At 43.6% G+C, this 27,526-nt stretch overlaps 1 protein-coding gene and 1 pseudogene across 1 annotated transcript; one reads left to right on the forward strand and one right to left on the reverse strand.

Annotated features, from left to right (window-relative positions):
• Positions 1–27,210, reverse strand: ECD (ecdysoneless cell cycle regulator). Its single transcript, XM_056113427.1, has 14 exons — positions 27,111–27,210; positions 25,569–25,785; positions 22,654–22,771; positions 20,395–20,482; positions 20,106–20,284; positions 17,179–17,371; positions 14,918–15,046; positions 11,963–12,091; positions 10,162–10,247; positions 5,601–5,707; positions 5,283–5,466; positions 4,438–4,505; positions 2,868–3,082; positions 1–271 (listed from the first exon to the last, which is right to left on the reverse strand). The coding sequence occupies exons 2-14, from the start codon at positions 25,759–25,761 to the stop codon at positions 50–52; spliced, it is 1,911 nt and encodes a 636-aa protein (XP_055969402.1). The 5' UTR covers positions 25,762–25,785; positions 27,111–27,210; the 3' UTR covers positions 1–49.
• LOC130022655 (transmembrane protein 126A-like) lies at positions 4,569–8,603 on the forward strand (annotated as a pseudogene).
• Positions 27,211–27,526: the final 316 nt, after the last annotated feature.

Genomic DNA, 27,526 nt, shown 5'->3' on the forward strand with positions numbered 1-27,526 from the left:
GGTTTAATGAGTGAATGATGAAGGAAGCATGGTCAGAGCGAACGCACAGTCAGGAAGAGAGCGGTCTCCCCTGGGCTGGAGAGCCGGCTCCAGGGTCGGCGCTGTCTGGCAGCTGCACGCCCATGCTTTGGAAAAGGTTGGAAGCAGGTCCTGCCAGGCCAGCCTGGGAACTGTAGGATTCCAATATATTTGAAACCAGATTGAGGTCTATGTCTGCTGGTGTCATAAGAGACGCTCCTGGACTGGAATCTTCTTCCTCGGCGTTGGTAGTCTGGGATACAGGAAAGAAAAGAATATAATGAGATGCTACACAATTTGTTTGGACAGCAGTTTACAACATAGAACTAAACAATGGGATACTGAATTCCCAATTAGAAAGCTTTTGTTGTTGTTTTTGGGCTCCCCCTGGCAGTTGTCAGGGCTTACTCCTGGCTCTGTGCTCAGGGAACCGTATGTGGAACCAGGAATCAAGCACGGCAAGTGCCTTAGGCCCAGGGCTATCTCTCTGGTGCCTAGAAAGGAACCTTCTTATCGTTTGTAATAAAAAGTGAGATAGAATTCCAATCAATGTAACAACATGCATATTAAAACATGGCTTTTAAGTGGCTGGAGCGACAGTACAGTGGGTAGGACATTGGCCTTGCACACTGCTGACCCGGGTTTGATGCCTGGCACCTCATATGGTTCCCTGTACATCACCAGGAGTAATTCCTGAATGCAATGACAGGAGAAACTCCCAAGCACCGCTGAGTGTGCCTTCAAAGCCAATAAATAAATAAAAATAAGCTTGTTTTTTTAAAAAAATGGCTGGGGCTGGAGCAATAGCACAGCAGGTAGGGTGTTTGCCTTCCACACGGCCGATCCCGGTTCGATTCCCAGCATCCCATATGGTCCCCCGAGCACGGTTAGGAGTAATTCCTGAGTGTATGAGTCAGGAGTAACCCCTGTGCATCGCTTTTGGGAGTGACCCCAAAAGCAAAAAAAAAAAAAACAAAAACAAGGCTTTCAGTATCTTTTTTTGTTTTTTAGGCTTTCAATATGTTAACATTCTTTTTCTAAGGAAAGTTCTATACATTGATTTCTTCTACATTTTGAAGTAGCCTAAGGGAGATAACCAGGGCTAAGGAGGTACTTGTATAGTTCGCCTAAAAGTTCTGAAAGAAACGAAACATTAACAATGAAAAAAAACTTTTTTTTTCTCAAAAGAAATACTGTATTTCTTAATCTTGATCTACAGATCTTTATATCTTTGTTATTAAAAGTATGGTTCCCCACCAGGCTTAATTTGATTTGATTTGGGGGCCACAATGGGGGGTGCTCACGGATTACTCCTGACTCTGTGCTCTTGGTTGTACTTGGGTGGTACATATGCAGTGAAGGGGATTGAACTAGAGGGGGCCACAGGCACAGTGAGCACATTAACCTCTAGACTATTTCTGGAAATGGTTTTAAATATGGCTTGGGTCAATCTGAATCAAAGTGGGTGACACAGTTCCCAGCGGGAGCACTGGAATGATCCAGTGGGGTGGTAACAGCCTCAGGTACAACTGGGGGACGTTTTTCTATTTATCTGCTTAAAGAAGGCAGATTTCTGGGGTGGGGGGGGAGCAGGCGCTGAGTAATTACTTTTTGAAAAATTGGCAGTAGGTCAAAACGTTTAGGAACCAGGGCTGAAGCGACTATTCAGCAAATAGGGCATTTGTCTTGCAGTTGGCCAACCCGGGTTCAATCCCTGGCATCCCATGTGGTCTCCTGAGCACCGCCAGGAGTAATTCCTAAGTGCAGAGCCAAGAGTAAATCCTGAGTACTGCCAGGTGTGGCCCCAAAATGTAAAGTTTGAGAACTTCTCATTTAGATGATCAAAGTAAGGGGGATAACATTAATTAATGTATTACTCATTTGTTTCTTATATTAATTCTATGACGTGTGAACTGGTTAATGGATACATCACAGCAAACAGCTGAGTTGGATTTCAAACACTAATCCATTAGACTCCAGAGTCCATTCTCTTTCCAAAGTCTTTGTCTAGGGTTAGGCAGTGCTGGTATAAGAGTAGGATTAAAACATGAGTGAATGATGAATTCTAAATGTGGTTCTAAATTAGAAAAATAATCCTTAATTAAATAGGGAATAATGAGAATGATATTCTAGGGCCAGAGCAATAGTACAATGGGTAGGGTGTCTGTATAACCTGGGTCAATTGGTATGTCCATTAACTGGGTTCAATTCCTGGCATCCCATAAGGGCCCAGAATCACTACCAGGAGTAATTCTGAGTGCACAGCCAGGAGTAAACCCTCAGCATCAGATGTGAACCCCGCCCCCCAATTTTTTTTTAAAGCCATAAAAATTATTGGGATATTTAAGATTTTTTTTTTTAAAAATCAAATTTGTTATTAGTACTATGCAACAATATACTAATTTGAACACATCACAAAATCTCTTTTGTTTTATTATCTTTGGGCTACACCTGGTGGTGCTCAGGTAGTCTTGGGGGAACATATGGTATGTCAGGGATTGAACCCAGGTCAGCCACATGCAAGGCAAGAGTCCTACCCACTGCACTATCTCTCCAGCCCCCACATTACATTTCTTTTTTTTTTTTTCACATCACATTTCTTATTGCAAATAGTAATAGATAACATAATAGGCTAAGTAATAGAATGTAATTAAACATAAAGTAGGAAAATAAAATTAATCCTTTCCCCTACCAGAGTTGGGTGGTGGGGGAAAATGGCATTATTTCAAACTTATACCCAAAATACACATTTAAAAAAAAAAAAAGCTAAAATAAAGCGATTTTTTTTTTTTTTTTAGCCACCTCTTGCATTAAACCCAGGAAGGAAAGAAGTTTAAACACAGATATACCATTTGCCTCTGGGTGGTGAAACTTTTGCCGATGCTGGTATGTGCCAGTTCACGGTCCATATGGGCCATGTATGACTTGAGGTTATCAAGAGTTCCTTTTACAGACATTTCCTCTCCAAGCTCCTGTGTTTCCAGATCCTCGTCATCATCACTATCTGAACATTCAAAGTCTTCCTCGTCCAGATCATCTGAATCTGACTCATGAGGTCTTGATCCTACACAGATCCCAGGACAGAAAGAGCCACGTGGTTAGTTTTTTAATGACAGAGAATGTCTCAAAAGAACGAAGATTGTCCTCTGCAGGAAAGGACCAACATACGTAGGCAAACTACTTCACAAAACTTCTTTCCAGGAAAAGGCATTACTACAGTTATTGGCACATGCTGAGCTAGGAGATTCAGCGTTTTTGCTTTCTGTGGAGCTGTGGGGTGGGGAGGGGAGGATGGTCAAACCCAGCTCAGGGTTTTCTCCTGGCTCTGTGCTCAAGAGATCACTTCTGGAAGTACTCTGGGGACCATATGTGGTAATGGGGATTAAACCAGGGTTGTCTGTGTGCAAGGCATGTACCTTTGCCACTATCTACCTCTCCAGCCCAAGATTCTAATATTTTTGTTATGGGTTTGGGGTAAGAACTGGCAGTGCTCAAGAGGCACTCCTGGTCTGGGCTTAGGGATCACTCCTGGCAGGGCTTGGGGGAATGAATCCAGGTCCCAGGCAAGCACCTTACCTGTGGTACTATCTCTCTGACCAATTCAGCCATTATTATTTTTTTTAAAGTGAATTATGGGGCTGGAGAGAGTACGGGGATTAAGGCACCTGACCTGCATTTGAGTACCTGGTCTGATGAGCTAGGAGTTACCAGGAGTGGCCCCCAGCTTCTTGAGCACTGCTTGAGCCCCCCACCAACACCCCCCAACCGCCACACACATGTACTTTTTCATTCAAAAACTACTTTGTACTTAAGAAAACAAAACAGGGGCAAGAGTGATAGTATAGCAGGTAGGGCATTTGCATGTGGCCAACCCATGTTTGATCTCCGCATCCCATATGGTCCCCTGAGCATCGCCAGAAGTAACTGTTGAGTGCAGAAAGAGAGAAGCCCAGAGCACCACCAGTTTGGCCCCCAAAACAAAACAAAACAAAAAGGGAAATTCTGATACTTACTTTGTATTTACTTGCTTACTAAAAACAGTTTAAAATACCGCCAGTGGGTAAGTGCAATTAGTATAAAAAGGGGAATAAATGTGAAGGAGAAGGCATAATGCTAACTACACACTGGACTCCTTAGTCAGCAAAAAATATAAATGCGCAACTGTGACGGCAGGCAGGGAGCGAGACACGCAGGCATCCTCTGCAAAATCGTTCAAGAGGGCAGAAGGCACGGCTGAAAGCAATTCAAAACCATGAAGGAAAGCAAATATTTGGACTACCAAGAGAACTAATGTTCAAATACCCTGCCCACAGCAGCCCTTATTCTTACAGTTTCAAGGCAAACGCCCTCCCCGCTGTGCTATCACTCAGCCCCTTCTTACAGTTTCAGAATGAAAATAAACATCCCATGGTGACTCACCTAAAATCTTATCAAAGTAATTAAGAAAAGAAATTTCATCAAAAGTGATTGGAGCCTCAGAGGGTTCTCTGCAAGATAAAAGAGATGCAAGTCAAGTTCTCTTATCATTACTCTTCAAGCGTTTTCTAAAGAGCTGAAGAACACTAACCAAAGATAAAAACAACGACGACAAAAAAACAGCACCTCAAAAGAGGAGCTGACAGAAACATGAGGGCTGGGCTGGTTAGGGGGTCACGCCCTGACACAGCAGGGCCTCCAGCAGGCCGGCCTACCCTCCGGCCCACCACCACCAGGGAGGACCTAAAAAATATTAGAGGTAAAGCAAGGTAACTAGCTTGGATTTTAAAGAATCCTCTTGCTTTCTTGCAGGGCAACAGAAATAGGAAAGACTGATGAAATGGAACTGAAAGATGCTGGGGGGGGAGCAACAACACAGCAGGTAAGGTGCCTGCTTGCATGCGGCCAACTCAGGTTCAATGCCTGGCACCCCCTCCGGTCCCCTGAGCCTGCCAGGAATGATTCCTGAGTGCAGAGGCAGGAGTAACGCCTGAGTACCACCAGGTGAGACCCAGAAACAAGTGGCTGGACCAAAGAGATCAGACAGTAAATAAGGCTCCTGCGTTGCATGAAGCCTTTTATTTATTTATTTTTTCTTGGTGCCTGACACTACAAATGGTCCCCTGAGCCAGGTGTGAACCCTGAGCATAAGGCCGGAAATAAGCCCTGAGCGCCATTGGGTGTAGCCAATGGCTACAAAAAGCAAAAAAATCAAAACAAAAGTGAAGCAGCCGTGACTGGATGGCATCAGGGTTATTGATAACTTTATATACTTAAACACAAATTACCCAGGCAGCTCTGCTCCTTTGTGGGTAGATACTTTGGATATGAAAGCTTTCATACTCTTGGAGACGCGGGTCAGGTCATAGCTGTGCTCTGTCCCCTCAGAAACTGGCTCTGACTCTTTTTTGCCAGCTGCCTCCTCCAGGAGTTGGTCGAGCTGATCAGGTGTGAGATCTAACCATTGGTCATCTGAAAAATAAGCACATGAGCTCCTTCTCTACAGTACTCACAGAACTGTCTCTGAGAAGGACCTGGTCAAACTTACACGAAATGCTCTGACCCTTCCTTCTGACCCTCCTGCTCTCTCCTGGACCGTAACTTACCATCTTCTGGGGGCAGATGAACTGCTTCTTTCTTAAGTTCTTCTAGATCATATGGAGTTTTCTGTAGAAAGGTTAAGATTTCTTCACCTGGGCTCATGGCAAAAGAACTATAAAAAAGAGAAGATATGAATATTTTTATAAGTTCGGCGTATTCATCACAAAAAAAATACTATTTATTTTTTTGCTTTTTGGGTCATACCTGGTGATGCACAGGGATTACTCCTGGCTCTGCACTCAGAAATTACTCCTGGCTGTGCTCAAGGGACCATATGGGATGCTGGGAATCGAACCCGGGTTAGCCGCATGCAAGGCAAACGCCCTACCCACTATACTATAGCTCCAGTTCCAGAAATACTATTTTAAAGTTGGCAGAGATTACATGGTCTAATTTGGTCTTAAACATGTATTATAGACCCTTGGTCTCAAATAAAATGTTACCAGGAACTCTGAAATATCAAAAAGCTAAAAAACTTATGTAATTCAATAGTTGGGGAGACTGGATTTACTTATTATTTTCCAGGGCCTGAAACTGACCTGACACATTAAGAGATAGTATACATATTTGTTGAGAGAATACACTCTCTGTCTATAATATACTCATTGTGGTTTTTGTTTTAGTTTTTGGCCACACCTGGCAGTGTTAAGGGATCATGCCCGGCAGACTCAGGGACGCCTGGGATGCTGGGGATCAAAGGCAGGTTGCCCAGGTCAGCCATGTGCATGGCAAGCGCCCTACCTGCTGTACTATCACTCTGTCCCCATTACCTGTATCTTTTAACTTCATATGTGTAGTATTCATATTGTACATATCTAGAAGGTGCTTAAAAAATCAGCATTGTGTTTTTGAAATCTATTCATTTAGATTTGTAATATCATGGGAAACTATATGATCATCATCAGTAAAAATCACAGTCAGTTGAAGCCGAGACAGCAGCATATCCTCTGCACACAGGATGCTGGGGTCTGAGTTCTTACTGTATGGACTCTAAGACACTTATGGGAGCAACTCCTAGTGAGTCAGGAGTAGTTCCTGAACACCATTGGGAGGGAATCAAAAACAAACAAAACAAAAACTACAGAAAATAAACTTCTACAGAGTTCTTGCTATTAGGAATTGGATGGGTCTGGGGAGGTGGAATCAGTAGATCAAAATAATGAGTGGTTGACTCTTTGCTATTTTCCTTCTTATGTCTTTTTTATTTGCTATAATAAATGAGTGTGTTTTAGAAATAAGAACAAATGTTATTATCAGAAAAGAGTTCAATCGGGCCAGAACAATAGTGCAGTGGGTAGGGCTTTTGCCTTGCACACAGCCAACCCCGGTTTGATCCCTGGCATCCCACATGGTCCCCCAAGCAGTCAAGAGTAATTCCTGAGTGCAGAGTTAGGAGTAACCCCTGAGTATAGCGAGGAGAGAGAGGGGAGGAGAGGAGAGGGGATGGGGAGGAGTGGAAGAGTAGAGGAGAGGAGAGGTGAGGCGAGGCAAAGAGAGGAAATGAGAGGCGAGGAGAGGGGAGGGAAGGGGAAAGGGCAAGCATGCAAAAAGAGAGAAATAACTAGCATTTTATTTTGAAGGAGGGGTTTGGACTCTCCTACGTATGAGTCTCATTTCTTTTTCTTTCAGACCATACCTGTTGGTGCTGAGGTTTAGTTGGTCTCATTTGTTCCTACTAAGGAAACACTACACGAGTGTCAATGTTTTAGGACAATGTTTGCACACCATGTGCACCACTGGCCGCACCCTTCTGAGCCCACTCCCTGCATCTTGCTACTGCAATTCTTGAACTAAATCTGATCCAAGAGAGTAAGAGGACAGGCACTCTGGGGGGAGGTAGATTCATTACTGATGACCCTAACTTGGGGCTGGAGCAATAGTACACAGGTAAGGCGCTTGCCTTGCATCCGGCCGATGCTGGTTTGATCCCCAGCATCCCAGATGGTCCCCCAGCACCGCCAGGAGTGATCCCTGAGCACAGAGCCAGGAGTAAACCCTGAGCACTGCTGATGTAGACCAAAGACAAAAAATAAAAAAAGATAACCTTAACTTTGGGGCCACCTTCCCACTTTCCTTTCCTTCCATGTTTTCTTGATACCCTAGGAAGACACCCTGGGAGCCAAGCTGACTGCAAGCAGGTGAGCTGGACGAGCCGGTGGGAGCCGCTGTGGGGAGCAGAAAAGCAGGGAAAGCAGTGACTCCCGGAGGGGCTCAGGATGGGACACCATGAACCAGAGAACACCGCCAGGGAAAACTTGATTTTTAATAGCATGACCAGAAAAGTTCCAACCAACTTCCAGAAGCAGAAACTACTTGAACCTGGATCCACACACGCTGGATTAACGCCGCTCTCAGTAGCCTAAGAGCAACTAGTGACTTCCGACACATCTTCATGACATGCGGGCGTTTAGCTTGGCTCAACAACGGCAGTGATCCCACTTTCACAGCAAAGGTGCCTTACAAAGGTTTTATAAATTTACCTTTGAATACAGGTGACTTGAACTCTGAAACCTGTACCGTGATACGGGGAGGACTGGTGGGTTTTATTTCAGGTAGTCTGTGCCCTGTTTTCTTGGCTATTCCTGTGAATGGCGTCCTGGCAGCCCAAGTTAGCTCAACCCCGCTACCTGAGAAAGGAAACATCCTAACTTACTGCATTGGAACTTTCAAGCCTGACTCTAGAAAGATGCTATTTCCCATGTTGCTTCAGACTATGTTTACAGTCTATCTTGGGTCAAGACAATATAAACTACTTATAAAGGCTCTTCAGTTACCTGAACCTGGCCGAGACATTCAATTATTGTTAAGCACAAAAGGGATTGTAAACATTTAAAAATAATAAATAAAAACACATCTGGTTTCTACCAATGACTCCCAGGTGGGAATGGGTAAATATCTGAGAGAGAACAGCCTGCTGCACAGCCATCACCATCCCTCGTTACACCTTGGGAAAGCATCCTAGGAACAACGATTTTATTTCACATGGACTTCAAGACCCAGTCCACAATGCTGCCAAAATTACTGGGCTTCAAATCCAGATCACACTTCAATCAATAAAAATTAAAAATTAAAAAAAAAGAAATAAAGAAAAAAACTACAAAAAAGAAACACTTGCACAATTTGGAAATTTTTAATTCATATATATATTCCTTTCCTGTTATTTAATAGCTCTACCACCATACTGTAGCACTGTCCTCCCGCTGTTCATCGATTTGCTCGAGCTGGAACCAGTAACATCCCCATTGTGAGACTTGTTTCTGTTTTTGGCATATTGAATACGCTGTGGGGAGCTTGCTAGGCTGTCATGCGGGCAGGATACCCTTGGTAGCTTGCCGGGCTCTCCGAGAGGGATGGAGGAATCGAACCCAGGTCAGCCGCATGTAAGGCAAACGGCCTACCCACTGTGCTATCGCTCCAGCCCTTAATATTTAATAGCTCTAAGTGTCTCAAATTCAATGTTGCAAACATAAGTGGAATTTTTTCCAATATTCAAATTTTAACCTCAGTCCACTAAGACCCTCTGACTGAGCTCTGTTCTTCTCTACCATACTGAGTAGAAGAATCCTCAGGTTAGGTCAGATAAACATGGACCTCACCCACTGCAGTTTTCTGGTTTGAAGCATCATATACTTCAATTTGTGTCTATTTTTGTTACTCTGCAGTGTCTTCAAATAATTGTTACTTATATTTTGTCCAGAGTTGACAATTGTAATATTCAGGAGGTCTGTCTAACGTGTTACTCCACTAGTACCAGGACTTTCTGAAACTCAACTTTCAGAATTTCCTTCCAGCCCCTCATAATGTAGGGCAGGTTAGAATGAGATCTGATTTAGAAACTAGAATGCCTACTTTATCCTATGTTTTTGATCCAGCAAAAAATAGCTATACGTAGCCAAGAGCTCCTTGCAGGAACACAATATACGGCTCAGTGTTAGGCTGCCGGAATTCAAATGCTAGCGTTGTTGCTTTTTAGCTGTGTGACATTGAGAAAATTACTTCTTCATCTTTCTTGTCCTCAGCTTCTTAGCTGCAAACAGGCAATAATAAGAATGATACTCCAGGGGGCTCAGGGGGCTGGAGCAATAGCACAGAGGGTAGGGAGTTTGCCTTGCATGCAGCTGACTTGGGTTCGACTCCCAGCATCCCATATGGTCCCCTGAGCACCGCCAGGAGTAATTCCTGAGTGCAGAGCCAGGAGTAACCCCTGAGCATCGCTGGGTGTGACCCAAAAAAAGCAAAAAAAAAAAAAAAAAAAAAAAAAAGAATGATACTCCAGGAGTTGGAACAATATACAGTGGGGAGGGCATCTGTCTTGGTATACGACCAACCCAGGTTCGATCCCCAGAATCCCATATGGTCCCCCAAGCACCAACAGGAGTAATTCCTGAGTGCAGAGCCAGGAGTAAACCCTGAGATTGCTGGGTGTGCCCAACCCTCACCTTCCCCCCCAAAAATTAAAAAATAAATATGTAATCTCCAACTTCGGTAACTACCTCGACAGTAAGAAACACCTTAACTTTGGCAAGTCACCACTCTGCTGCCATATTTAGGTAGTATTAAACTCACCTTTCTGGCCGATTTACTGAGAGTTGAAAGTAGTTCTTTGCCATTTCTAGCCTTTCCTGATACTGAGCAGAACCTTCTATCAATCCCTTTAAAAAAAAAAAAGACAATTGAAACATTATTTTAAATACCATTTAGTGTGTCCTTAAAACAACCTGCTCATCAGAAATTTTAATGGCATGTGCAATGTGATTCGATACAATATACTTATTGTATAGTCCCTGTTTTATCATAAATGTACCTGGGTTGTTTGTTTTTTGTGATTTGGAGGTGACACCTCGTGGTGCTCAGGGACCACCCATGGCAATGCTTGAAGAACCCGCTGAGCCCTCCAGGTTATGCAAATATGCTTTGTGACCTATCTCTCATGCCTCAATATTCTTGTTTGAGCTTCAAATCTTCAAATAAACAAGAGCCGTGATTCTTAATCTTTTTTTTTAACATTATGGATCTCTTTTCAAATCAGAAAAACACTTACCATTTTCTGTTAGTTATTAAAAATAAATAATTTGTAATTCACTTTTAAAACAAAGTATAAAAAGGGGATAAAACCAGAAGCTCTGGCATGCAAAGCATCATCTCTGGCCCTTGAGCAGTCTCCCCAATGCAGAGGTAACGTTTTTGGAGAGCCAAAAGTTATCAGCAGATTTCTGACTGCACAGGGGTTAGTCCTGGGTGAGCTCATACATTCTTCAAGGTCAGCCATACTATAAACAGGTAATTTTCCATTTTGCTATAGAATTTTTATAATCAGCATTCTCCCCCCACCCTCACCCCAGTGCTAGGATCAAACCCAGGATCTCACATATGTTAAGGCATGTACTTTAACTGAGTCACATCCCTGATTCTAAAAATCAGCATTTTTGTTTTGTTTTGTTTTGGGGCTACTCCTGGTGGTGCTCAGAGTTTACTCTTGGCTCTGTGCTCAGGGATCACTGCTGGTTGTGCTGTGCTGGGTGCCAGGGCTAAAACCCAGGTTGGCCATAGGTAACGCAAGTGCTCTGCTCACTGTACCATCTTTCTAAATCTCAAATCAGCATATGGCTATAAACTTTTTCACTTCTTGGGTGTTTCCTTAAAAATGATGATTCAACTTGATGTTTCCAATTCCAAACCTTTCTACAGCTCTGGGAACACATTCCAAATCATATCCAGACTTGTGTTCAGTGCACTGGCTAAGGATGCTGTGTTGCTTGGACCTGCGTGGCCAGAACCACCCAGCACTGCCTGGGGCCCATGTAGTGTCAGGGACTGGACTGGGGTCAGCTCTGTACAATAAACTGCCATAACCCCTGGACTATCTCTCTGGCACCCAACAAGTCTTTCTGCAATTTTTTAAATCCACGTGTTGGCTAATTTTTCTATTTGGTATTTTCATGTTTGCTTTATAGATTTGTGCAACTTATTTTCATCTGGTATAAATTTTAACTTTTTAATTTTAAATAAATGCCATTGCTTTCTCTATAATATTGGTAAGAGGTTACAGACTCATTACTACACAGTGCCTTTTAACACCTGAATCTATAATTGTGTTGATCATAGAATATACATAGGATTTTAAAACACTGGCTTCATTTTTCTCCCTGTTTACTGTTGGTTTGTTTGGGGACCACACCCAGCAGTGTTCAGGATTTTCTCTTTGCTCTGCACTCAGGGATCACTCCTGTCGTGGCTCAAGGCACCATACAGAATGTCAGGGATGAACTTGGTTCTGTCGCATGCAAGGCAAGTCCCCTATCAGCTGTACTACTGATATGGCCCCAATTTTTTCCCCCCCCATTTAAAAACGCATTACAAGTCTTACCTTAAAATAATCATTCTTCTTCAGACTTTCAAGGAAGCCACTCCAGAGTGGTGAGGTAGTCACATGAGACTTTTTGGAGCCAGAAAAATGTGGGCTACATTTGGAACATAAGATCTCAAATCCGTGAGCCTAGATGGAACAAAGAGAGCTTTTACTATTGGGTGATCTCTCCAGACAGCCACTCCCAAGAGCCAGGTGAAGGAGTACATGGACCTGTGTACACTGGTGACACCACTTGAATTTTATGAAAAAGTATTTTAATCACAAAATTTTAAATCTCCACCAAGTTCTAAAAATTATGTATATATGTATATTTAAAAAAAAGCAAGTATGAAACAGGATCTTGTTCTCTTCTAAGAGGTTATTTTTCTTGATTAACCAGATATTTTGGGCCGGAGAAATAGTACAGCGGGTAGGGCATTACCTTGTACGTGGGGACCTGGGTTCAATCCCTGGCATCCCATATGGTCCCCCAAGCAATACCAGGAGTAACTCCTGAGTACAGAACCAGGACTAACTCCTGAGCATTGCCAGATGTGACCCTGTGACCCAAAAAATAGGTAAAGGTAAAAGGTAAGGTAAAGGCCCTCCCGTTGATCGTCGATTTGCTCGAGCGGGCCCAGTAACGTCTCCATTGGAGACTTTGTTGTTACTGTGTCTGGCATATCGAATACTCTCGGTAGCTTGCCGGGCTCTCCGAGAGGGGCGGAGGAATCGAACTCGGGTCGGCCATGTTGGCCGCTTGTAAGGCGAACGCCCTACCCGCTGTGCTATCGCTCCAGCCCCAAAAAATAAACAAACAAAAAAAAAAACTAGAAATTTCAGGATTGGAGTGATAGTACAGCAAGTAAGGTACTTACTTGTACACAGCCAACCCAGGTTCAATCCCCAGCATTCCTTATTATCCCCTGAGCTCCGCCATGAGTGATTCCTGAGTGCAAAGCCAGGAGTATGCCCTGAAAACCACTGGGTATGGCCCCCAAACAAAAGACAAACAAAAAAACAAAAATAAAACTAGAAATTTCTTGAGGCTAGTGAGATAGTCTGATGTTCTACCAACTGACACAGATAGATAAATAGATAGATAGATAGATAGATAGATAGATAGATAGATATAGATATAGATATAGATATATATGTAAGGTACCACCAGCAGGTCAATCTATACCTGCGGGGCGAGTGTATCAGCAGCCTGATGGTGCCTTCAGACTTCCAGATACCCCAAAGTTGCTGCTGTGCCTTTGGCCAGACCCAAACAACGTGGGGCCAAGTTTACCAATTAATTAAATGGCCAAAAGTTAGGTATGTGAGAGACACACCCACAAACCACTTCCGGCTCAGCTATATAAGCTCATTTATTGGCCTTATTTCAGAGGTCCTCTGTTCCTCTCGGAGAGCCCGGCAAGCTACCGAGAGTATCCCACCCGCATGGCAGAGCCTGGCAAGCTCCTTGTGGCATATTTGATATGCCAGAAACAGTAACTATAACAGGTCTCATTCCCCTGATCCTGAAAGAACCTCCAATACAGCAGTGTTGGGAAGGACGAGTAAGGAGAGGCTGCTAAAATCTCAGGGCTGGGTTGAATGGAGACATTACTGGAGCCCGCTCGAGTAAAATCGATGAACAACAGGGTGACAAGTGATCAAGTGATGTTTGCGTGTGTGTGTGTGTGTGTGTGTGTGTGTAATAAAAAAGTATTCTCTCTAAGATTGGTAGTCTCCTACTTTAAACCCCATCAAATGTGGTGCAGTATTCTTGGAATATGGGTGGTGTGAGGTATGAGATGTTGCCACGTGGTCCAGGAATACGTTCTCTCCTGGGTGAGGCTCAGCCTGAGCGTGTGGAGAGCAGTTGTGAGCATGGTGGCTGTTGAGTTCTGGAGGTTTCTGGCAGCCAGGGTGGGGTCCCTTGAGGTGGGGAGGGGCCTCATCTGCCCCCCCCCCCCAATGCCCTAAGTAAAATAGCTTGGCACCGGGCCCAGCAGCATGGTTATGGCCTGTATCACCTACTACATTCTTGAAGTGATTCCTCCCTTTACTCTAACCATAGTCTATGGCAAGAAATTTCTGGTTTTATTTCTTTTGGGTGTCTGTACTGAGGGTTGACTCCTCAAAGATCACACTTGGCAGATCTTATGGGGGGGATCTTGTATGGTTATGAGGATCAAATCTGGGTTGGCCATGTGCAAGGCACATGCCTTACCCACTGTACTATCTCACTACAGCACTGTAGCACTGTCCTCCCATTGTTCATCGATTTGCTCGAGCAGGCACTAGTAACGTCTCCATTGTGAGATTTGTTGTTACTGTTTTTGGCATATCAAATATGCGACAGGGAGCTTGCCAGGCTTTGCTGTGTGGGTGGGATACTCTCGGTAGCTTGCCAGGCTCTCCGAGGGGGACAGGATTAAAGAACCACATGGGGTGCTGGGGATCAAATCTGGGTAGACTGTGTGTAAAACAAGTATCCTACCCACTGTACTATCTCTCCACCCCCAAAATTTATCTTGCTTTGGGGTCACACCAGGTGGTACTTAAGGCTTACTCCTGGCCCTGTGCTCAAGGGTCACTCCTGGCAGGGATCAGAAGACCATATGGGTTGCTGGGGATCAAAGCTGGTTGAGCCAGAGACACTTGAGCTTTCTCTGGCCACCACCCCTCCATCCCTACCTCTTGCCCCAACCCCTTTCAATTTTTAGAGCTTTAGTGTCTTCATTTAAATATCTAGCCTACCTGGAATTAACTTTGGTTGCAGTAGGAAGGAGTTAACTTGAATTTTTTAGATAGCTTCACACCTATTCAATCATAATTTTCTGAAAGCTGTTTTCTTATTTGAGTGGTCACATTCTCACATAAACAAAGCATTATTTCTAGACGTTATATATTGTGGTATTGTTCTACTAAGAGCCTTTTCACATTAAACAATGAAAAGAAAATGTTCTGGTTCCACATTACCAACTTCATGCCCAGTTCATGGGCCCGATACTGGGGATGCGAGGGAGGCGGCAGCTGGTATCCACTCCTCCGGTCCGGCACAAACCTCTGCTGCACTAACTGTGCATACAGACATTTGGTGAAAGTAACCTAGGAGTTGGGACAAGAAAACACTGTCATCTTAAACAAGTCACTCCACTTGTGAGCATCGTCTTCATATGAGATGCAAAGAAGAGACAATGTATACACTGCTTATGTCTTATACATGCGTAAGTGCATAACCATAAACATTCGCCTTAGTGCTTCCAGAATTCTTATCATTAGTTAAGACGGGCAATATTCACTATTATAGAGAGAACATATAGAGTGATTTTCATTTTGGGACACACCTGGCTGTACGCAGAGCTTACTCTTGGCTCTGTGCTCAGGGATCACTCCTGGCAGTGCTCGGGGACCATATGGGGAGATGGCTATTGAAACCAGGTTGGTTGTATGCAAGGCACACACCTTAAACTGTACTATCTCTCTGGTTCCATAGAGTTATTATTAATCCTTTGGAAAAAGTGAAAACAATGTTTGTGGGGGTCATACCCAGCAGTCCAGCGGTGTTCAGAGCTTACTCCTGGCTTTGCACTCAGGGATCACGGAACCATATGGGGTTCTGGGGGCTGAGCCTGGCGGTCAGCCACATGCAGGGCAAGTGTCCTACCCGCTGTACCTGCTCTGGCCAGAAGTGAAATATTTTAACAGTAAGGAAGTAACTGAGGCCGAGACACAGTGTACATGCTTGGCATGTCTGAGGCCAGGGTTAGACCCCCAGCAACACACTCTAAAGAAGGGGGACTTGATGGCAGAACCCAAGACAGTGGTGGAGGAATGCAGATTCTGGCGCAGAGTGTGGTGCTGGAACATGGCATGCAAGAAATCCTACCACTAACAAGACTGTACATTACAGAGCCTAAAATATGAAAGAAAACAAGGGAAGGTTTAAAAAGGACAAGCCTCTCTGGAACCATAATTCATCAATGGCCATGATCCAGAGACTCACAAATAAATCTCAGAAGAGATCAAAAAGCTGCAGAGATGCCTCCAGACCCCAAAGTCACCATCCAGTTAAAATAATTAACTCTAGGGGCTGGAGTGATAGCACAGCAGGTAGGGCGTTTGCCTTGCATGCAACTGAACCAGGTGCAATTCCCAGCATCTCATATGGTCCCCTGAACACCGCCAGGGATAATTCCTGAGTGCAGAGCCAGGAGTGACCCCTGTACGTCGCCGGGTATGACCCAAAAGGCAAAAAAAATAAAATTAACTTCAGCTGTATCACTCTATTTAAAATTTCAGAGTTCCTGGAACACGTGGCCGCATTCGCAGGCACGAAACATCTCATACTCTTCCCCACTGATGTACCAGGAGTAGCACACCACCACCACATTGGATGGCGTGTAAAGTACAAGGCAACTGACCTTGATCAAAAAATATAAATATATATTGGCACACAAAGCTCAATCTATAACAACATGTTTGTAACCTCTTATACAATGGCTTAATGGCTCCAAGGTGAGATCAAACAATCTTTACACACTTTCTTCTAAGAAAACCTTTTTGATCATTGTTAGTGGATTATTCATAATAAGCACTATAAAATAAATTATTTAGGACCTGCTAAGGGGACAGGCTTGGGTGGTGGTTGAGAAAATTGGAAATAATGGTGGTGGGATTGCTGCTGTAATACTGAATGTAATAAATTATTGTGAACAACTTCATAAAAATAAAATTTAAATTAAAAAATAATAAAAGCACTGCATTGCACTGCACTGTCCTCCCGTTGTTCATTAATTTGCTCGAGTGGGCCCAGTAACGTCTATATTGTGACACTTGTTACTGTTTTTGGCATATCAAATACATCATGGGTAGCTTGCCAGGCTTTGCCGTGATCAGAGATAGCTAGGAAATGGTCAAATGTAAAATAAGAAGTCAGACCTTGAAATCTTCCTCCACAGGATGGAAGAATAGAGAAAAAATTGTGTATTAACTAGTTAAGAAGAAACAGAATAGTTCCATTTTTCCAGTGAACAATTAAAATAATGTTCTATGACCTTTCCAGTGAAGGAAGCTAAAACCGAGAGGGGAGAGTGGTGAAGGAGACAGAAAGAGAGAAGGGGGGACAGAGAGAGAGAAAGAGAGAGGGAGGGAAGGAGAGACAAAGAGTGTGTGTGTGTGTGTGTGTGTGTGTGAGAGAGAGAGAGAGAGAGAGAGAGAGAGAATGAGAGAGCGCTCACCGATGTCATGACCCGTGTTTCAGGCAAGAAGGTCTTAAAAACACGACAGGCTCGCAGGTCGACAGGGTCACGGAGATAGAAGGCTTGGACCCCCGCAGCCAGCAGGCGGGGACAGCGCTGCAGCATGGCCACGATGCCAGCGGGAAGGAAGCAGTGCGCTCGGTGGAGAGAGGCCTGGATCTTCTCTGGGTAGCTAGGACAATAAACAGCATGATCTTGTCACAGGAAACAACTGGAATCCTTCTGCCATTAACTTCCCTTTTATAGCGTGTCTTTGGGTCAAGAGTGAGGCGGAGAAAGCAAGAGGCATGTGAGGGGGCAATAAAGACACTGCACACGCAGAGGATGACAGCAAAGGACCAGTGGAAAAGCAGGATGTGAAAGATACAGAAAAGGGGCTAAAGGATCCAATAAAAACAAAACAGGCTTGTGGAAAAGTACAGGTCCCACATGCAGAGACCCTGGCACCACAAAAAAAGAGAAAAAGGAGAACTCCACTACACTTCAGAACAAAGTTAAAATCAGAATCTATTATACAAGACAGCACGAAAAGAAAGCTAAGCAAGATTTTTTTTAACATTATTAAGACTTCTCTTTTTATGACATCTTTTTATGACATCTTATTATCTCATTCCTACTTTGGACAAACTGGCAGGTTACCGAATGTAGCCTGCCCACAGGGCAGAGTCTGGCAAACTCCCCTTGGCGTACCAAATATGCCAAATACCAGTAACAATGATGGGTCTCATTCTCCTAAAGAGCCTTGAATATAATCTCAGGGCTAGGATGAAGGAGACGTTACTGGGGCCTGCTCGAGGCAATCGACGAATAACAGGATGATGAAAATGAAATGAAATGAAATGAAGACTTCTAGTACTGAACATTAATCAAATTTGAATGGGTAAACTAAAACGTTATAAAAGCTAACTCTCCAGGGCCAGAGAAACAGTTCACCAGGTAGGGCGCTTGCCTTGCACATAACTGACCAAATTCAATTCCCAGAATCCCATATGGTCCTGAGTGTGGAGCCAAGAGTGACCCCTGAATGCAGGTCAGGCAGTAAGCCCTGAGCATGGCCAGGTGTGGCCTAAAAACAACAAAATCAAGTTAATATCCTCTCTTCCAAACTTAAATGTTCAAATAGGTCAGAAAACCCGCTACACAGCCCCAGAACTACAGAAATTACCTAAGTATACTGGGCTCTTATGTTTTATCCCAAATGTCTCAAGGTTCCCCCCACTCCCCTGCCCCTCTTTTGCTTGGGATGGAGCGATAGCACAGTGGGTAGGGCGTTTGCCTTGCACGCGGCCCACACAACTGACCCAAGTTCGATTTTTCCACCCCTCTTGGAAAGCCCAGCAAGCTACCGAGAGTATCTCGCCCGCACAGCAAAGCCTAGCAAGCTACCCGTGATATATTCGATATGCCAAACACAGTAACAACAAGCCTCATGATGAAGACATTACTGGGCCCGCTTGAACAAATCGATAAACGGGAGGACAGTGCTACAGTTGTTGGTCTCAAGATTTTTAATCTTAGTCACAATAGCTGAGATAAATAAATGCAAAAATGACTGGAACAGAGAGATGCCTCCAGACCCCACACAAGGCTGAGTCTTATCCAAAGCACCCCGGAGGGGGACAGGTGAGACCCTCCATCTGCCTCAACAGAGCCTTGGCAGACAAAAACCTCCAAAACCCAATCATTGCCATGCTCATGGCCAATCTCCACAGGCCCAGAAGAGCCCCATCCATGAGGACGAATTTTTTGAAAAACTCAGGTATGCAGGTTTGTGACCGAAGTCTTCAGACTCTCATGGAGTCTGGGACAGGCGACCTCCCCCATCTCCCTTCTGGTAGCCTGGCAAACACACCCACAGACTGCCTCTGGTGCCATAAGCTCATTCATGCCCATGATCCAGAGACTCACACATAAATCTTGGAAGAGATCAACACACCGCAGAGATGCCTCCAGATCCCAAAGTCACCATCCAGTTAAAAATTGGTTCAATCATCCTATTTAAAATTTTAGAATTCCTGGAGCTTGGGGCCACATTCCAGGAGTACAACATCTCACACTCTACCCCACAGATGTACCAAGAGTAGCACACCACATTTGATGGGGTGTAAAGTAGAAGGCAACCAATCTCAATTAAAAAAAAAACCATATATATACACACACACACACACACACACACACACACACACACACACAAGGATCAACCTGTAACAACATAATCTCTTATACAAGGGCTTAATAGATACAGGGTGAGATATAACAAATTTCGCTTTCCTTAAAGGGTACATTTCTGGATCTTTTTTAGCGGATTATTTATAACAAGCAATACAAAAAAAAATATTTAGGACCTGCTTCTGGGCCAGGTTTGGGTGGTGGGGGGAAATTCGAAATAATGGTGGTGGTGGGAAGGTGCAATGGTGATGGGATAGGTGTTGGAATATTGAATGTAATAAATTATTGTGAACAACTTTATAAAAATAAAATTAATGAAGAAAAAATGGCTGGAATGGAACTATAACACTTTGGGGTGGGAATTACAATATAGATCTATTTCTATAAAGAAGGAAAGTGCCTGCCATAGACGAGGGTGGTGTTAGGAGGGAAACTGGGGACATTGTTGGTGGGAAATGTACAACGGGGAAGGGACAGGGTTGGAACATTACATGACTGAAACCCAATCACGAACAACTTTGTAGCTGTGCATCTCACAGGGACTGAATTTAAAAGTATGATATAGGTATATTTCTTGATTTTAAAAAACATCTATTTGAATGTGTTGAGCACTTCCATGAAGGTGAAAAAAGAATAAAATATGCTTCAATCTGGGCAGAAGGAATTCATGTCCAAGGAAAGACTCGCGCTGCACTAAACTGAAGACTCCATCAGAACGGGAGCAGCTTTTCTCTTACCCCTGGATGCGCCTATTCACAGCAGCTCGGATAGATTCTGAAGCCAAAATTTGATCTCTGTGTGCTGAGATTATACTCAAGGCTTGTGGGATTGTTGGGGTCGTAGCGGGAAGCCAGGAGACTGCTTCAGCTTTCTTTGGTGCAGGGATGATGCACAACTCTCCCCGGTGGAAAAATACCTACAAAAAAGAGACATTTTCTTTAAGACTTGATCACCTAGAGATACAGGCGAAAAACGTAGCAATCTGATTTCCCCTCTGCAACTCTTCCAAATTTGAGGACTACTTACTCTGTTTGCACTGCTATCAGGGTCCAACCATTTAGGGAGAAAATCAGCAGCTTCTATTAACAAGAACTCGCCATCATTGTCTTCAATCCTAATGTTAAAAAAAAAAAGTTCCACTTTGCGTTTAAAAAGCACATATTTAGGGCTGGAAAGATAGTATAGTGGGTAGGGTGCTTGCTGTGTATGCAACCATTCCAGGTTCTATCCCTAGCATTCCAGATGATCCCCTGAGCACAGAGACAGAAGTAACCACTGAACATTACCAAGTGTGGCCCAAAAACAAAACAAAACAAAAAAAAGTCACATTTGCTAATAAAATCAGATACTTCTTTTTTAATCTTTTTTAATCTTAGTAAATACCTAAGAATGTACTATGTGTAGACTGCTATATAAACCAAAAGGTTTGACCACTAAGCACCAAAGATTATAAAATGAGAAGGAATTTAGGGGAGACGAGGAGAGAAAAATACATATGTAAATAACACACAACTGTAGCACTGTAGTACTGTCCTCCCATTGTTCACCGATTTGCTCGAGCGGGCACCAGTAACGTCTCCATTGTGAGACTTGTTTCTGTTTCTGGCATATCGAATACGCCACGGGGAGCTTGCCAGGCTCTGACATGCCGGCGGGTACTCTCGGTAGCTTGCCGGGCTAACTGAGAGGGACGGAGGAATCGAACCCAGGTCAGTTGCATGCAAATGCCTTACCTGCTATGCTACTGCTCCAGCCCTTATACAAAATACGGAACCACATTCCCATTTCTAACATTTCTCTTTAGAGTAAGAGTTCTTATCTATTCAATTTACATCATCTAGTATTTAAAAAAAATGGCTGGGGCTGGAAAGATAGTACAGGGGGTAGGGCACTTGCCTTGAACACATTGGACCCAGGTCCAATTCATAGCACCCTATCGAACCCCCAACACTGCCAGAAATGGTTCCTAAGCATACTAGGAGAAAGCCCTGAGCACCACGTGGTGTCGTCCAAAAACAAACCAAGAAAGCAGCAAAAACAAATAAAAATAAAATGGCAGAGCATTGGAGATTTGCTTTAAAATAATTACTACATTTAAATCTCCCATACTATACAATACGGCAGCCTTGGGAAAAATGAGTAAGGAGAGGCTGCTAAAATCTTAGGGTTGGGATGAATGAAGACGTTACTGGTGCCCTCTGGTAAATCGATCGGGATGACAGTGATACAGTGATACAGTGATACAGTGCTGCTATATGAAGAGTAGGGCAAGGATATGAATGAAATAAAAGAACCTAAGTTGATAATTGTTGAAATGGATGATGAGTACACATTCTCAACTTTCATTTGTATTTGACGTTTTTATATGTATATGTAATAAGGAGCTTTTAGTTACTGTTACTTTTCTCTGGAAGGGAAAAACAACAGAGGAAAACTCTATGTTAAGGGGGTGTGACTCCCTCTGCTGGCAAAACCTGGTCATTAGCAAGAACAATTAGCTACCGTTAGAGAAAAGTGAGTCAGAATGCAATTATCTGCTGTGTTTCCTATGCAACTATTTAGTTTAGTTTCTCTTTAAATTTATTTTGCTAATGACTTTTTCAAAAACATACAGCTATGGTGTAAATGAGGAAAACATAATAAATGTGTGAAATATGTACAAGTTTTTGTGAAAAGATCTGTCTTTGGGGGACTGGGGATAGCTCCGTATCTGCCTTGCAAGACTGAGGTTAATCAGGCTCTGAGTTCAATCCCTGGTCTCACTCCACATGCCTGGGTGTGATCCCAGGGGCTCTGCTCTTTGGGACCCCAGAACCCCAAGCAAGTGCACCATCTCTGGTGCCTGCAGCCAAGCATATCCAAATACCACAAGGTGCACATTGAATGATGATTACTTCCGGAAAGTCAGGCAGAACATGCCCCCTTTCCTCCCACTTCTCTTCCTTGTGTTGTTACTGAACTGCACAGTATAGTCTATTGTATTGTTTGAATTATGTTTACCAGGTGTATTTGTTCTTTTGTAAAGAGAACAATTTCCTTATAAAACTAAAAACTAATGTACACAGGTTTTGTTTGGAATATTTTGAAAGCTGAACTCGTCAAGGATTTAATTCTTCCAGAAGAAAAGGAAGTCACAGGAGAAAAGGACAAAAAAAAAACAACAAGGTCCGTTTTAAAATCTGTCTTAGATTGCCACCCAAATACAGAAAAAATACACGAAATAAATAAAAATGCAGCCTATTTCAAGAATGGCATTCCTAAGAATTATTAAATTAACTGTAATACCTTGCTACTAATTCTGGAAATTCCTTTGTGATTTGCTTTACTAGATAAACAATAAACCATTCATCTTCAATGTTGTCCCCAAATTTTGTCACGCCAAATATATGAGCAGGAACACCTCCTAAAAAACAAGAGAAATGCAATTATATAACCAACAAAAAGGGGGGGGGGCAGTGCAAATAGATAAATAGAATTCTAATTATCCAATTAAATTGCTTTTTATTTTTTTAACCCTTAAACATTCATTGTTTGATTATGTTTTACTTTGGCATTGAGGGTTACTGTACTGGACAAGATCCAGGAAGCCTACTGTTCAGGAGCTCAGGATGTACCATAGGAGCTAACCAAGTCACCTCAAAACAAGAATTCTCAAAAATTGCTGATGAATTCACACATAGCACATATCTGAACATAGCCAGTGTTGGCAGGGTTGTGTTGAGAATGGAACCATAATCCACTGTTGGTAGGAATGTCATCTAGCCCATTCTCTATAGAAAACAATATGGGGAATTTCTCAAAAAAAAAAAAAAAAAAGAATAGAATTCCCTTATGATCCAGCAATAGCACTTCTTGGCATCTACCCCCAAACACCAAAACATTCATCTGAAAGGATGTATGTACATCTATGTTCACTAATCATCAATGCACTTAGTAAATAGCCAGGATATGGAAACCACCCAAGCGCCCAACTACAAGATGAATGGAACAAGAAGTTCTGGTGTATACATATATATACAATGGAAGATCCAAGAAAGAATAAAATCATGCAATTTGCAGCAACATGGGTGGAACTAGAGATCATGCTGAGTGAAATCAGTCAGAAGAAAAGGAAAAGATACACAGAATGGGGGCTGGAGCGATAGCACAGTGGGTAGGGCGTTTGCCTTGCACGCAGCCGACCCAAGTTCAATTTCTAGCATCCCAGGTGGTCCCCTGAGCACTACCAGGAGTAATTCCTGAGTGCATGAGCCAGGAGTAACCCCTGTGCAATGCTGGGTTGTTGCAGCATTGCACAGGGGTTACTGCAAAAAAAGCAAATAAATAAATAAAGTCTAATTTAAAAAAAGGTACACAGAATGATTTCCCTCATATATGGGACTTAAAGATACACAGAGAGGCAACAACAAAGATCCAAAGTCAACATAATAGGGGAACTGACACCCACAACTGAGTTGGGGGGCAGGTGAAAGGGAAGGAAGGGTGACAAGCACACTGGTAACAGGTGTGGATCAAAATAATATCCAGGAGAAACCTGGATTTATTCATAGTATTGTAAACCAAACAAAAAGAGATTTTTTTTTTAAGATGATCATGAACAGAGGCAGACAATAAAGGCTATGTGAGGTAAAAGATACTGAGTTATGCTTATCTAGAGGAATGACCAGAAGCTGGCTTTTCAAGAAACAGGGAAAAAAAAAAAAGAATAGCACATGCAAAAACACTGGGCAAGTAGTGAGCAGTGTTCTAGGAATCTAGATAACACTAGATTAGCAAAATGGGGGCCTGAGCACTAGTACAGTGGGGAGGACATTTGCCTTGTACACGGTCAACCTGATTTCGATCTCCGGCATCCCATATGGTCCTCCAAGCACTGCCAGGAGTGATTCCTGAGTGCAGAGCTGGGAGTAACCTGAGCATCGCCAGGTGTAACCCTGCCCCCTCAAAAAAAATTAGCAAAATAAATTTCAAAAACAACAAAGAGACAAAACAAAAGTCACTGGGAAAAACTGATTTTCTAGGGGGGAAAAAAGATAAAATTTTTTGAAATATGCTTAGCCAGTAAATATCCTGTGTTTCAGTGATGAAGAGTTCAATAAGGTTAACAGGAGGGAAGACGTCTGGCAACTGCCAGCTCAAAGAAACGTACAAAATTGAAAGCAGACTGATGAGATCACAAGCTATCACACTTCTGGGGCTGGCACAATAGTACAGCATGTAGGACATTTGGTAGGACAAGTGCCGGGTTCGATCCCTGGCACTTCAGATGGTCTCCTGCCAGGAGTGGTCCTTGGGCTCAGAGCAAGAGGTAAGCCCTGAGCACTGCAACATGTGGCCCAAAAGCAAAACAAAAAAACAAGATGTCACATTCCTTATCTGAAACAAGACCTTATCTAAGTCACTGTCTGGGTACGGTCTTGTTCACCTCGCCATAGTTCGCTTTTGTAAAGTTCTAAGAAATGCCAGGACAAAGCACTAAGAGCACTAAAGCAGTAAGAGGTCAGATCTCAAGCACCAACAATATAGGGAAGCAAAAAAAAGGAATCTCAATGTGCTCTTGAGTGTCAAAATCATGGTCATGAAGCACAACTATTCCTCTTTCTAAGGCAGACAGAAAGACATTTAGAGCTCCTACTAAATGATGCCACCCAGTAAAACAAAGTATCAAGAGTGAGGAATACAAAGTAACAGTTAAAGGAACAATGCAGGTGAGGCAGGCAGGTACTAAATCTGTTTAGTGTACGTATAGACATACACTATGGCAAAGTAAAGCAATTAAGTTTCCAAAGAAAAGCCAGAGTTTAACGACCTTGAGTTCCTCTGGAGAAACAGTACAGGAGGTAAGGCACTTGTTCCACAGGTATCCACACCACATATTGTCCCCAGGATACCATCAGGGGTGACTACCAGCGAGCCAGAAACTATGTCTGAGCACCACAGGGCAGGGCCCCAAATCAAAAAACCAAACCAACAATAAAAAAAGTTCCTAAGGTAATGATTATTAGAAGCTTTTCTAATAAACAAACAAAAAAAATTGTTTACATTTACGGGTTAACTGAATGGAGAGGGAAGCATCACAAATTTTAAAATGTTAAGCATATCAATTTCCTGATAACACCGAATGAAGCAGACTCACATCTCATGTTAGAATGACATTAAAAATAATATATATCAAATCAAAAGAAGAAAAAGACTCTTACCTTTCTCAGGCTTATACTTGAGATTGAAAGGCTGATTCTGCCAGATATAGGGAACCAGCATAGGTGCAAACTGGGTCATTATTCTTTCAATATAGCTTTGAAGAACCTCCATGTGTTTGGGGGGGTCCAGTGGCTCGTCTGGCATCAGGAAGAGGTGGTACTCCACAGTGTCTTCCACTGTAGCAAGCGCCATATTTTCCTCCTTCTTCCTTGAAAGCTGCGTTTTAAGTTTTAACAACATAAACGGTACAGAATAGTGCAGAGTATCCCACTCCCTGAACTCTTGTAGATTTCATTATTTTCGAAAGTTCAGTTATCCACAGACCACAATAATAATTGCATTAGCCATATACCAACAACAGTTGACACCATATATATGGTCCAAGAGTAGCACTGTAGCACTATCCTCCAGTTGTTCATCGATTTGCTTGAGCAGGCATAACACCACATATAAATATAATAATTAAAAATATAATTTTTTAGCCAAATCCAGAGCTGCTCAGGCTCCTCACTAGGGACCAAGAGGTGCCAGGATCCAGCCTCAGCCTTCCGCATGCAACAGAAGGTACCACTGCCCTTTCAATGATCAATCCCACCCCTTTAATTTGATTTTGTTTTGTGGGCCACACCCATTGGTGCTCTTGGCTCTGCGCTCTGGTATTATTCCTGGGGCTGTTCGCGGAGCCATCTGCGGTGCCCAGAACCAACCCCAGGAAGAACCTTGCCCAACTGTACTACCTCTCCAGCCCTTCATGACACTTTTGAACTTAAAATCATGTTGCTATTCAACAATCATTTGGAAAACGTTTGCTATCACGTAACACATGAAAATCCGATATAATGTCTCCCAAACTAAGTAGCAGTGACATGGGTAACACTTTGGGAAACACTACAAATGATCTCTAATATTGCAGTTGCAGTTCCACCATAAGTATTTTAGGTATTGCAAAATACCTAAGGTATTGCGAAATATCTAATACAAAAGGTATTCTCCTTGGGAAGTTTTAGTTGCAGAATGGGTGTTAGCTAACACAAAATCCTGCCCCAGGTTAAATCAGTCTAGTTTAAACACTTTTAAGAAGTCTCCATCGGCCAGCCGCCCATGCTAGAGGAACAGGCAGCTCAGATAGAGAAGGGAGCACCAAAAAAACGGTGTTGGGAGGATCCTCCCAGGATGGGAGATGCTTGCTGAGAGTAGACCGAACATGACTGCCACTCAATGTCTCTTTTGCAAACCACAGCACCTAAAAAGAAGAGAGAGAACAAAAGGGAATGCCCTGCCACAGAGGCAGGGTGGGATGGAGGGGTGGGGGGCGGGAGGGATACTGGGATCAGTGGTGGTGGAGGAGAATGGGCACTGGTGGAGGGATGGGTACCCGATCATTGTATAACTAAAACCCGATCATTGTATAACTGAAACCCATGCGCAAAAATGTGTAAGTCTTCAACTGTACCTCATGGTGTTTCACTAAAAAAATTTAAAAAAAGAAAGAGAGAAGTTTCCATCACCCTGCAGGATTTACATCCCTCCTCCTTACGGACCTGGCACGGCACAGCGGGCCCCGGGCACTCTGCCCGCGGTCCTCGACTCCCCACGCGCCGCCACCCTGCCCCCGTCGCCTCTCGGGCTCGTCTCCCCGCAGGTGGCCGTTCTCCCGCTTTCCCAGGGATGCGCTCCAAACGGAAGCACGAGCTCACAGCTGCGGCAGACAGAGCCGCCCGGACACCGGATGGTCCCTGCACCCATGCAGCGGCGCCCTCACCGCCCGACCTCAGAGTCAGCCTGCCCTCCCCGGGCCGGGCAGTCGGAACACGAAAGCGACCTGCCCGAGCCAAGCAACCTGCCTGGGGCTCTCGGCGCCGCTCGGTCCCTCGGTCACCCCGCCCAGGCGCGGACAGCCGGACGCCGGCGGCGGGAACACCGGCCCGGAACCCTCGAGTCGCCGCAGCCGCGCGCC

The sequence above is a fragment of the Sorex fumeus genome, unplaced genomic scaffold (assembly GCF_029834395.1).
Source record: "Sorex fumeus unplaced genomic scaffold, SorFum_2.1 ptg000020l, whole genome shotgun sequence".
Classification (NCBI taxonomy): domain Eukaryota; kingdom Metazoa; phylum Chordata; class Mammalia; order Eulipotyphla; family Soricidae; genus Sorex; species Sorex fumeus.

Coding starts and splice junctions, on each gene's coding strand:
- ECD (XM_056113427.1), bottom strand. CDS start 25,761: ATGGCGCTTGCTACAGTGGAAGACACTGTGGAGTACCACCTCTTCCTG. Junction 22,772..25,568: donor CAAGTATAAGCCTGAGAAAG/GTAAGAGTCTTT, acceptor CTTGTTTTTTAG/GAGGTGTTCCTGCTCATATA. Junction 12,092..14,917: donor ATGAACTGGGCATGAAGTTG/GTAATGTGGAAC, acceptor TGTTCCATCTAG/GCTCACGGATTTGAGATCTT.